General features: G+C 37.5%; 1 protein-coding gene across 2 annotated transcripts in view; it reads right to left on the bottom strand.

Moving 5' to 3' along the window:
• Positions 1-13,185, bottom strand: part of LOC127969508 (TANK-binding kinase 1-binding protein 1) — a 47,502-nt gene that overhangs the window by 3,126 nt on the left and 31,191 nt on the right. For both annotated transcript variants that reach the window (XM_052571517.1, XM_052571518.1), the window contains exons 5-9: positions 12,600-12,744; positions 10,283-10,482; positions 9,458-9,519; positions 4,483-4,598; positions 494-1,281 (exon numbers count right to left, since the gene is read on the bottom strand). In XM_052571517.1, the coding sequence (XP_052427477.1) occupies positions 494-1,281; positions 4,483-4,598; positions 9,458-9,519; positions 10,283-10,482; positions 12,600-12,744 (1,311 nt within the window). The remainder of the gene's footprint in view (positions 1-493; positions 1,282-4,482; positions 4,599-9,457; positions 9,520-10,282; positions 10,483-12,599; positions 12,745-13,185) is intronic.

Here is a 13,185-nt window from a genome sequence, read left to right on the forward strand (position 1 = left end):
ATGCCAAAAACATATCTATTTATACAGTTCAATGCATTTTCTAGCTCAAATGAACACTAGTGGTGGTAAAACACAAACAACTTTTACTCCTTTTCTTTTTTATGATTACAGGGTATGATTTTCAATTAATTTCGTCTTTATTATCTAGAAATTTCTAGAACACCATATTATGATCTCAAAACACTTTTACAATAATGCATGATTTGTAAACTGATGTATTTTGACATTAGCAACACATGAATTTTTGATGTAGTAAACTTGCCTGGTAGCTCACCAGATACAGCATTGCACATTCAATAAGGTGTGTTTAGGGTACGAGTCAGATTTATGTTAGTTTGTTTTGGATAAAACTGAACATGCTTTTAGTGCCACTTACTATACATTCTACTTTTAAAGTGTTACGTAACGAGCCAATAGCCACATAACATTATGCAGAAATTACATCACAGGCATATTTGAATTTGAATGCCACTGAATGTGATTTTCTACTCACATTGATAGATGGCCAAGACTGGGCATGCTCTGCGTGCAGGTATCCAGGTGGGTGACAGCTTAAGGTGTTGGGACGGGAAGGAATAGGGAAAGCGGAACAAGAGGCAGGGCCTCTGGAGCTTGATGAGGGGCTCGACACCCCCAGTGTTCGCGGAGGACTGATTGGATGAGGGCAGGACCACTCCTCCTCATCCTCTGAGGACTGTGGAGGCTGTGGGGATGAATGCAGAGGTGCTGGGCTGGGCTGAGGCTCAAAATGCAAGTGGGACACATCTGAGTGGTGGAAAGACAGCTCCCTGGACAGCCGTGGAGATTCAGCCAAACCCCCATCGCCTCCAACCCCAGACTGAGAGCCCTGTCTTTGAACTAACATGTGCTGGCTTCCTCCATGTTGCTGTTGTTGCTGCTGCTGCTGCTGCTGTTGCTGCTTGTGGTAGCTGTCAACATATGGTCGAGGTTTCGGCAAAGTGGACACCGGGTCCAGAGTGAACCGTGGGGGCCGCTGATAAGCCGATGGATCCGCTACTTCAGAGTAACTGCGTCTTCCCTGGAAACTGGCCCTCAAGTGGTGGGAAGTGGGCCTGCAGGAATAGGATGCGGGGCCGTCGGTGAGCTCAGGCAGAGGCGAGCGACGATGTATGTCTGGAGAGAGACGCTGCAGCACTGGCGAGCGCCGCTGGGGAACAGGCGAATGGCGCTGTTGTATGGGAGAATGGCGCTGTTGGATTGGGGAATGGCGCTGCGGAACAGGAGAATGCCTCTGGTGAGGGACAGGAGAGTGACGCTGAACTAGAAAATAAACACAGGACATTTAAAAAGAGAAAAAAATAATCAGCAGAATGAACATCAGACATGTTTATATAAGCACACTGAATAAATGCTTGAGATCAGTGTTAATCTTGTCAAAAGAATTACTGATGGTATCGCTCTTTAAAGTCAGCCTCATATATCATATTCATAACTCAAACTGCTGGTCAGAGGAAAGACTTCTCTGTGGTGTTGGGCTTTTTCATCATTTAGTGCACTTAAATTCTGCCCCTACAAGCTCACATTCATCTACCAGTAATTTTTCAAAATCCAATCAGCAGCCAATAAATACACATTTTTCTTTATAATCAATCTGTTAGATTTGGATGTATGTCACAACATAGATAAATAATCTGTTTCAGATTCAGAAGTACTAATTAGAATGACCAAATTCAATAAGTATATTTTTGAGGCTCTGTACATAGTAAATTTAACAAGATTTTTTTCATCAATTAGTAACGAAAACAAGACAAAAAAAGCATGATGACGATATTTATAAAAATTACATTTGAAATACTGTTGATTAAAAATATGCCATCATAAGATATTAAAATGCTTTGATATATACATACAGTAGACACACAATCTGCACAATATCACGCACAAGTGAACTAATTTATGAGTTATTCATAAAAGTCTAAGTCAGTGTTCAGCTCTATGTAAAACACGGGTATTGGGTAAAGACATTAAGTTTCTGTTAAATTGATATGGCTAAATTCATATATGATATATCTGAATAGCATGGTTCATTTTATTACCGGAAGGATATCTTAAAAGGCGGTGTAAAGAGCACAGTCCCTAATGGACAGATAGATTTTTGTAATGACTTCCTCTTTCCTCTCACATTTCCTCTTTGAGATATTTTCGTATTGTTTTCCTGTGCATTCACCCCAGCACCTGTAGTAGACTACTGCTACAGTACACCACTTTCTGACTAGCAATGGGCACACAAGATCCTGTACAGAAGATGCATGCGTCTCTCAATACTAAGTCTAACGTGCATACACTGAGCTTCCTGCAATCGTGAGATTGCAATCAGCTATTTAGAGAAATCAGTCCTTCTATCTATGAATCAGTAGGGGTTTTTTTCCCCTCCATCTCCGCTTCTGCTTTTTGGTCTGGTTTCCTATATCAAATGGGTTGTGTGGTTGAGAGCAGAGGTGCTAAAAAGATAAGGGGGGAGTTGTTTATGTTCTCAAACTCTTAAGAGACACTCGATGTGAGAGGCGATCAGAACATGTCAGCAAAAACATTCCTTGGAATTTAACCAGACAGCAAACAAGCATGCAGAGCTAAAAAAAAGTGCCAGTTCACCCACCTACTTTGCTGAATTTTTATGAGTTTGACAAATTGGCTGAATTACAAAAGAGGTTTATTAAGGTATGAAAATATGATTATTACTTAAACCAGGTCTTCATTACACTACATGGCAAAATGTATGAGTATCAGTAAGGTTAGGCGTTGGCAGTGAACGCTCCAACTCATCCCAAACTTCACAGAGCATTCATAGAGTGTTGTGAGTCCAACAGTTAAGGAATTAGAATATACAGTAACAGTATTTCATAAAATTAAATGGTGATTTCCTTTTTTCATCAATTTGAAATGGGTTTTATAAACTTTTTGAAGCTTGTACTAATTAAGCCAGTTCTATAGAACTCTGTAAACCGCCTGTGACAAAGCCACATTAAATAGTCACTGAGCTCTTTCACCTATACAAACGGGTGATTATTAGATGTCTACATAGAGATATAGTGTATGTCCATGACTCTGTAAAGTGTTATTATAGTTGTTCAAATATATACAGCTGTGGCCAAAAGTTTTGAGAACGACACAAATATTAATTTTCACTAAGTCTGCTGCCTCAGTTTTCATGATGGCAATATCCACATACTCCAGAATGTTATGAAGAGTGATCAGATGAATTGCAAAGTCCCTCTTCGCCATGAAAATGAACTTAATGCCCAAAACATTTCCACTGTATTACAGCATTCCCACAAAAGATAGGGTGACATCATAGCAGTGATTCTCTTATTAATACAGTGAGAGTGTTGATGAGGACAAGGCTAGAGATCGCTCTGTCATGCTGACTGAGTTAGAATAACAGACTGGAAGCTGTTAAAGGAGGGTGGTGCTTGAAATCATTGTTCTTCCTCTGTTAACTATGGTTTCCTGCAAGGGAACATGTGCAGTTATCATTGTTTAGTAAAAAAAGGGATTAACAGGCAAGGATAATGCTGCTAAAATATTTGCACCTAAACCATTTATCATTTATCAGATCATCAAGACCTTCAAGGGTAGAGGTTCAGATTCTGTGAAGAAGGCTTCGGGGCACACAAGAAAGTCCAGCATGTACCAGGACTGTCTAGAAAAGACAGTCTCTAGGAAAAACATCAGGGACAGGCTGATATTATGCAAAAGGAACAGGGATTGGATTGCTGAAGACTGGGGTAAAGTCATTTTCTCTGATGAATCCACTTTCTGATTGTTTGGGCCATCTGAAATAAAGCTTATCCTTAGAAGAAAAGGTGAGCGCTTCCAGCATGCCACCATTAAAGCATCCTGAGACCATTCATGTATGGGGGATTCTTCTCAGCCAAGGGAGTGGGCTCACTCACAATTTTGGTACAAAAACATCCTCCGAGAGCAACTTCTCCCAACCATCCAAGAACAGCTTGGTGATGAACAATGCCTTTTTCAGCATGCTGGAGCAACTTGCCATAAGGCAAAAGTGATAACTAAATAGTTTGGGGAACAAAACATCAAAATTTTGGATCCATCGCCCAAAACTCCCCAGACCATAATCCCATTGAGAACTTGTGGTCAATCTTCAAGAAGTGGGTGGACAAACAAAACCCCACAAATTCTAACAAAATCCAAGCATTGATTATGCAAGAATGGGCTGCCATCAGTCAGGATGTGGCCCAGAAATTGAATGGAAAACAGCAAGGGTGAATTGCATACTGCAAGTCATAAACTTTTTGTAATTGTTAATAAAAGCATTTGACACTTATGAAATTCTTGTAATTATACTTCAGTAAACCATACAGTAGTAACATCTGATAAAAAGATCAAAAAACACTGTAGCAGCAGACTTTGTGAATATTTGTGTCATTCTCAAATCACAGCTGTGTCTCTAAACGAATGTATAAAATTGATGACATATTGAGATCCTTGTCCTCCTACCTGGGCTTGCCGGCTCCTGTGAGACTTTTCGCAATATCTCTGTCTGTTTCGAGGTCAGGGCCTGTAGCTTGCCCAACTCCTCTATTAGTTCAGTATAGGCCAAAGCCAGATTTACTCTGTAGAGAGAGCAAGAGAAAGAGAGAGAATGAGAATGGTGTGAGAAAGAGAGACACAGAGGGAACCGTTTTAGTCTCATAACCACCTTAGCTTTGGATCGTGAGTACATTAAGTAACTGTCATGACCATTTCATTCTTTCTATTTAAAAGAAAAATGTTTGCTGTGGCACACAGATTCACAAAACTAGGTACCAGATGTAATTAACATCATGCTATTACCACCTGCTGATCAGCTAATATGTAACTGCACTTCATCTACGCATACAGCATGTTAACACATAACTGTATAACTGTCAATGGGAATAAAATTATCAGAACTATTTCCTTAGTTCTTAACTGCAACATTTAAAAGCAATAATAAGAAGCATGTACTGTAACAATGGTTGACAATTTGTTTATGACACAGTTGGTAACACTATTTAACTGTGATACAGTATGTGTCGCTCCACCAGTGAGAACATAACGCATGCCTGGCGCGGAGAAAAAACAGCATAGTTTCAAATCATCTGACTCTGCAGTCACTCACCATGGCAACAGAATTTCTAAAAAGCCTAAGTCATCACAAAAATTGGCAAGCGATTTCCTACATAGCTCTTCAAGTCTTTCGCAGCAGTCCGCTGTGTCTTTCTACACACATAAACAGTAACTTCAACACATAATCAAATTTAACGCCCACGTTTTATTTATGTATATGGTAGCTGGTCATGTATTAAGCCATCATTCTTTCATTATCAATAATAAAATAAAGCAGTGTGATTTATATTGCAATAATGACTAAATGACTGTGCATTAACTCACAACCTTCCTTCCATTAATACTCATTAATTTTAAACAAAAAAATTAATCAGATTGTGTCTTGGTTTTATCTAGCTTGCTCAAAAAACACATAATTCAACTGCACATCAATCACACAAGTCTGACACATTTATGATAACCATCAAAAAGTAAGTTTTATGGTAAAACAAGCCAGCTAACTAAGATGCAAAGAAACAGAAACTATGTCATCAGATGGCCTTTATCTGATTATACATAGACCAAATTCACAAAAATCTTCGGTGCTTTATAATAAAAAGACTCATAGTTTTTGAGATGGTGTTAGATATATCAGGAGAGACATTTCAGTTTTACACTTCAGCAGGCACGTGTGACCGATCACTTTTTTGACGTGTACAGTGGCATGAATTTGACAACCACAGATAAGTATATATAGTATAAGCAGTATAAACATCATGCTGTTAAATGAATAAAGTCAACACCATTATGAGTGTCATTTTTTAAAACATATTTTTAAAAGTAAATGTAAAACAGTTGCCTGCAACAACAACAAAAAAAAAGGTAAAAGCTTTAAAGGTCAACTACCATTTTGACTATATAATATTACCAGTATGTTTACAGCACATTTTGATTATTTGCAAATGTCAATAATGACTAAATATAAAAAAAAAAAAGCTTCATGAACACAAGAAGGGGCCAAAACGAATGAAGAGGTTCACTGCATTTTAATAAGACGAGTTAAATGAGTCATCCGCCACCAGAGTGGTCTGGTGCAAGGTCACATCTTGTCAATTTACTCTCTCAGTTAGTGGAGGATTTAGCTCTCTGCCTCTTTCTCAGTCCCACACACATGCACACACACACATGCGCAAATTACCATATGGGCCAAAGAAATCTGCGTTAGCTGAGAGAACCAACAGCACATGTGCATAATCTTGCCTTCTATCTGTTTATATTGAGACTATACTTACAACCGAAGAACAAACTAACATCAATATATAAAAAGTACTAGATCTTTAGTCTTAACCTTTATATTCGTAGACCAAAGATCAAAAGAAACCACAGGCCAAGCAGTGTTAACCAGTTTGCTCCACCAGTGATCTGCGAAGTTGTTTTCTGTTGCTGGCCAATGAGTCATAGCATTGGATATTCTTACCATTGTGCTAAGTGTGTCCTTCATTTGGCCCTCTGGGCTCCTGAGCATCCACAGTCAGGCTCAAGCAACCATAGTGTTCATGAGTTGTCTTTCTCCGTAGTCATTATCAACGCATGAGCTACAACTCATCTGTCCAAGTGGCATCCTCATTTGATAGACACTATCTATCAAAGAGGTATTTACAGCAGATTTAGATGATGTGTGACACTTTTTTTTCTCACCTTCTCACATGCTTGCTCTTTCACACACACACACTTGCATGCACAGAATGAATCTTAGGAAATGGCCTATGAATGCATCACCTTTTGGACTGTTCAGTGAAACATTATCTGAATGTGTGAACATCCTCCTATTAACATAAATGAAATGAAGCAAGAGTAGTGTTGCCTGCATATCCTGTCTCTGTCTGTCTGTCTGTCTGGACAAACTCACATATGCTCTTAAAGTATGAAAAAATTATTTTGTTTAGCATCTGCAGAACTATTGAGCACAAAAAAAAAAAAAAAAAATTTGAGTGGGAGGATGTGTGTGTGTGTGTGTGTGTGTGTGTATCTGTGTGCTTTTTATCTGAATATTGATGATGATTCTGGTGTGGGAGGGTATGTGGGCTGCTTGAGCGATGTCTGACCTTTGTGCTGAAACTAGTATCTATGATATTCGTCTTCTTTATGCAAACAAATGTTGGCTGTATGAATTTATCTTCTATTTTTCTGCAAAACTTCAATCTAAAGCGGCCAAATAACTTAATCAGCACAGCCCACGCTGCAGATAATAAATATATTTAATCAGAAAGAAATAAGTACTTTTTGCCAGATAGCATTATTATAAACATACTTCTCAACCCTTCAAATCAGTAAGTTTGGGTGGTACCACTTTAGAATATTGTTCCATAGTTAATAAATAACTGCATAAGAACAAATGACTAATGCACTGTTAACATTCTAGTAACTATATTAATTAACAAGAAACTATGATGATTGAGTAAGTAAAAGCGTCCAGTTAAAAGTGTTAGTTTACTATTAGTTAATCAGTAACTACTATTATTTCATAGATCCTGAAGAACTACTATATACAGGTTCATAAATAATGTGAATTATGCATTATGCACAATTAATCCTAAAGTAAAGATCATGATAACGCTCTAGTAATGACTTGCGTTACCACATTCAGCAAAAGGAATTATCCAGAAAGATACAAAACCCCTAATCACGACAATTTTAGTCATAACACGAGAGTCATCATGTTATTCATTTTAGAATACTGATCCAAATAATTAGTAATTCCTTTTTAAGACTTTGGTAATATTTGAGTCACTACAAGTCAGTTACCATGACCTTCAGTTTAGAATTAATTATATATTATGCATTATTCAAAACAATTATGGACCGGTGTACAGACCGGTATTCTTAGTAGTTCTAAGGGAGGTATGAAAAAAAACTGAAGTTACTAATTAGATAATAGTGAACTGCCATATTCAACTGAGCACTATTTCTTACCAATTAATTAATACAAGTTTCCTGTTAGTTACTAGAGTGTATAACTGCATTACTTATTTGTATCTGTGTAGTTATTCATTAATGACGGAACAGTATTCTAAAGTGTTACCGTTTGTGTAAGTAATGCACTTTTAAGGAAATTCTGTCTGATATTCTGTCTGATATCAAACCAAACAACTCAATGAAAGTCAGATATATGCTAAATGTTAGCATCTCAAGGAAAGCCCTTTTTGCATGCATAGATAGATAGATAGATGGACAGATAAATAGATAGATAGATAGATAGATAGATAGATAGTCAGACATACTTAGAGGCTTTATATATATATATATATATATATATATATATATATATATATATATACACACACACACACACACACACACACACACACACACACACACATATATATATATATATATATATATATATATATATATATATATATATATTCCACTGAAGTGACACTCTCGGGTTTATGGTTGACAAGCTGGGACAACACCTTTTTACACACAGAGACTGCTAAGTCAATTTAACTGGTAAGGCTTTAGCTAGTTTCCATCCAATAATTGTACATCTAAATGTTTAGATGATGGAAATGCCATGCATCAATACAGTTTCTCGAGTGTTGATGACTCAATCATGATTCAAAATCAGGACTTTACACTGATGCTGACTACAGTAGGTCAACATACTGGTTAATAATTGTACATGATTAACACCAAAAGGTTGCCATTAAAATGTATATGATCTGTGCTTTTTTAGTTAAGAAAGAGAATATAACATCTACATACAGTATGTGAAACAATTAGCGATACAAATTTCGGATAAAATAAACCTGAACACTGTGGAGATCATCTTTTGCCTTTTCTTTAGAATCATGAAAATGAAAAACCTTTTCCCCAATAAACCCCCCATCAGAAAACAAGACAAAAACATCAAAAACTACCAGCATACGAATGTCTGAGTAACTGCGTATAAGGTTTTGGCCGTTTTCTGTTAAATCACGGCTTTTACAAGAACCAGCAGTTCAAACAGAGGGGGAGTAGAGTGTGAAACTGTGAGGTACAAAAGAGAAGTAGGCATTACTTGTGACCTTCTTTTCCAAGAATCCCCATTTGACTTCAACACAGGTAGCTTTCAGTTAACCTGTATTCTCTTTAGTCTCATTTTAAGAGAACACTTTAGACCACTTCTGTGAGAGAGAATACCTTAGACCACTTTTGTGAGACTAGAGATCTGGAGGCTTGCCAATAGCTATACTGCCCTCTACTGGAAAATATGCATTGCCCACACATTCAAAGGAAATTACCCATGCAACTTCAGCAAATTATACAGCAGCAAATTGAATCAAACAGATTTACAAAAGCAATAACTTAAAAGTTAATACGCACAGCTGTTAAGATTTAAATCAATGAAACAGACACTTACTGTTCATCTCCAACTTTCTTTATCCACTCCACATCACACTGTCCACAAGTGGAACTCACATCCTGTGCAAAAGATAGAAAAATATATTATTCATATGCAATCAGAGGTATGTTTGAACCAACACGCCCTTTTAAAAGTTGGAGAATTGTATTGTTTTTGAAAGGTCTCAATGCCACATTTATTTGACCAAAAATCCAGTCAAGACATTATGAAATGATTACAATTTAAAATAATATATATTTTTTTTAAATATAATTTAAATTGCAATGTATTCATGTGATGGCAAAGCTGAATCTTCAACTGCCATTACTTCAGTCTTCAGTGTCACATGATCCTTCAGAAATTATTCTTAAATGCTGATTTGGTGCTCAAGAAGCCTTCGTATTGAAAAACAAATTGCCTTCTTAATATTTTGTGCAATTTAACAAACCCTTGCTAAAAATGTTATTAATTTTAATACATTAGCTTCAAGCAAGCTAACTAATTAACTAACAAACTAACTCTTCGAGATCCTAAACCTTTAAATTGTAGTATATGTGGCTTGAAAGCTTAAATCTAAAGCCTTAGGCAAGAAAGATCACATCACAGCTGGATTTGAAACAAATTCAAAGACAAAATTAATTTGCTATTCCATAAAAGTACAAATATTTTTAAATGTTTTATGACTTATCACATTTCCCCCCTCAGAATCAGAGAGTAGTTGAGACAAAACTGTCAGTTACAGTATATATCAGAGTCTAAGAGACTTGACTTCAAGCAACAATCGATTTTTCCAATGTGTAGTTCCTATTTGAGTCTTTACGCATGTTTGTGTTTGTTACTGACCCTTTGTCTCTGTTTGCTTTGAAATTCTCTCAGTTCTTCCCGTAACCTCTCACATTCAGTTTTTAGCTCCTCTTCCCTCTGACACGCCCCCTGAGCCTCGTGCCGAGCCCCCTCAAGCTCCGCCTCCAGACGCTGCAGTTTGAGGTCAGAGAGGGTGTCCAGACTTCGGGAGCTCTGTAAGGTCATGGGGCAGTCTAGCACTAGAGATATAGGATGGTTATTTTCACCAGACAAGTCAAACACATTGCGTCAATTAATAATAAAAGACAAATAAAAATTGCACATTAAAAGGTTAAAATCAACTCCCCACCTTTTCAAAATTTAAGTGGAGTTTTAAGTGGAGACAGAAATTGACAATAATGTTAGCGGAATATCAATATATTTCTGGTGATCCTCAAACATCCTCTCATACGAGGCTGCAGACAAATTGTCCAACAGCATGTCTTTGAAGCAACAGATCTGATCTCATCTGTCAAACTGACCAACAAATATCTTATTTGTGTTTCTTTATGTTACGTAATGGGAAATTCTCTCCTTCATCAGCCGAAGGGAACAGACGCCAACTTACAAATGTCTGGACAGGAGGTTTGGTGGCCGCCTCAGGGCCAATATTGTTAACAGGGCTCAAATCCAACCTAAAGTCCCCCTACACATGTCCTTTACTCCATGCAGCTTAGAAACCTTGAAGATGGAGAATGCAAGACTGAATTCTTTCCTGTCAGAGCGTCCTGCTCCTCACCCCCGGCGTGGGCATGGTGATTCAGCAGCTCATAGAAAAGCCGTCCTTGAGCCAGCAGCTATTGTGACAGTTCAGCAATAAGCAAGCTGAAAACACACACCCCTGCACGCCTACATTTCACACCAAAACCGCAGTGAAATGATTTTTATTCTTTTTTTTTTCATATTTGCATGTAATATTTGTATTCATGATCGCACACAAAATTGACATCATTCTGGTATTATTTTCTGACATCTCTGTTGCGTAATTTACATAAATACATAATTTGCTTGAGTTCTCTGGGATTAGTTGACCCCTGTTGAGAGCTTTTGAGTTTGACTGAAACATTTTAGATCCCGGAAAGGGGTCACAGGAGAAAAGTTGTGACCTTCTCACAAATGTGCTTTCCATTTAGTTACATAGTCTGTTTGTGGTGAGAGTCTTTTCTGAGCCTCAGAGACAGTGAAAGGAAAGAGAGAAAGGATGTGGGAAATGGGGTAAAATGAGAGAGAGATGCAACACAACACTGTCATCGGGGGAAAAAACAAAGGGGGCCGCCGCTTGGCCCTGTTTGAAGTCCTTCATAGGAGAGGTGCTCTTTGAAAAAAAACTAAATTAAGCTAGATTGAAAAACTGGATAGAAAATGTGATGCATATAAAATGAAAAAGGACACTTCAAAGACTCCAATACACAATCTTTTTTGTTGGAGTGAAATACAAATGAAGGAGGCACATAAAATGAAGAATAATGAATGTAACTGTATGCTAATAAACAACCCTCACTTCGTTGTAGAGGATTTTTTTTTCCCCAAACATGCTTAGACAAAAATTTACTGACTTTGCTCATACAGGATATACTTGTAAATTTTTCCCACCTTGTTACACTTGTTACACAGTTACAACTTAGCAGCCTAAACATTGCTTATAAATTTCCCATTTTACTATATATTTATATACAGTATACAGCACACAGTAAGGTAAATTATAATTGCCTTGTATAATATTATGCAAAGTAATTCAAAATGCTTTACAGCCAAACAAAAAAGGCTATTTTCTATTATGGGACATACACTGAGATTTTTGTTTGATTCTCAGTTGATATGACTCATATGACATATGACTTTTTTTTTTTTTCCTCTGGCCATATTTCATCTTTGTGGTGCGCTGTTTGTTGTGCAGTGTATATGGTGTAACAAACGAATATTAACCTCACCTGATTGTCATTTGGATATATATATATGTGTACAACTCTAAATTATTCAGTTTTTAAAATTAGTCTAAAAAAAAAAACTTTTAAACTTATGTTTACAAACCTAATCCAAATCATATCCATATGTGATACGTGACTCTGAATAAACTTCAGATCGTTTTTTTGTCATTCAGGATGTGAAACAACTGTAAGATCATGCAAAGTGCAATAAGTTCTGAATGCACTCACTTTTGTGTCACTCTGTCCTTGTATAGTGACCTATGTGACAATAACTAACTGTGCAGTGAATGAGTCAGCGGCAGAGGTTTCAGGAGCACATCCACGGGTTCTAGGCCACTGAGTGATATATAAATGAACACCTGCATGCATACAGACAAAACAAGACTTACTATGCGAGTCAGGGTTGTGTAGTTGCAGATACTGCATGTCTTTATTGTGTAGCTGTGTGTTGAGTTTGTGCAGTGAGCTCTCCCTCTGCCTCAGAGCTGCCTCTAAACTGTGGATCCGCTCAACATGTTTCTCCACCAGAGACGTCTGAGCCCGGAAAAGAGCAAGAGAAGAAAGAGACAAGAAGAGAGGGAGAGTGAAAGGGAAAGAGAGATGGGCACAAAAGTAAAAGATTATAAAAGATTAAAAATGAAACACCAAGAGAAAGAACAGAGAGTAAGGCAGGCCATGAGGGACTGATCAAAAGATACACAAGGGCAAGGAGGCCATTCATTCACCATGCAGATTCATCCGGCATTCGCGTCCATGAGGATTTTTTTTGTCAGCAATAAGAGATGAGAACATGTAGATGTAACAGCTGATAGCTCGCTGAGTGTTTCAGAGAGGCGAACGGCACAGATGCTCAAACGCTTGCATCATGCAATTTTCAAAAACTCAATCTTTTTGTCCCAGCCAAATCCATTCAAAGCCATTTGAGACCCGTGTTTAAAACTGATGATGCAAATGCGCATATATGATTATAGATAT

This window comes from Carassius gibelio, chromosome B12 (assembly GCF_023724105.1).
Source record: "Carassius gibelio isolate Cgi1373 ecotype wild population from Czech Republic chromosome B12, carGib1.2-hapl.c, whole genome shotgun sequence".
NCBI classification, from domain to species: Eukaryota; Metazoa; Chordata; class Actinopteri; order Cypriniformes; family Cyprinidae; genus Carassius; species Carassius gibelio.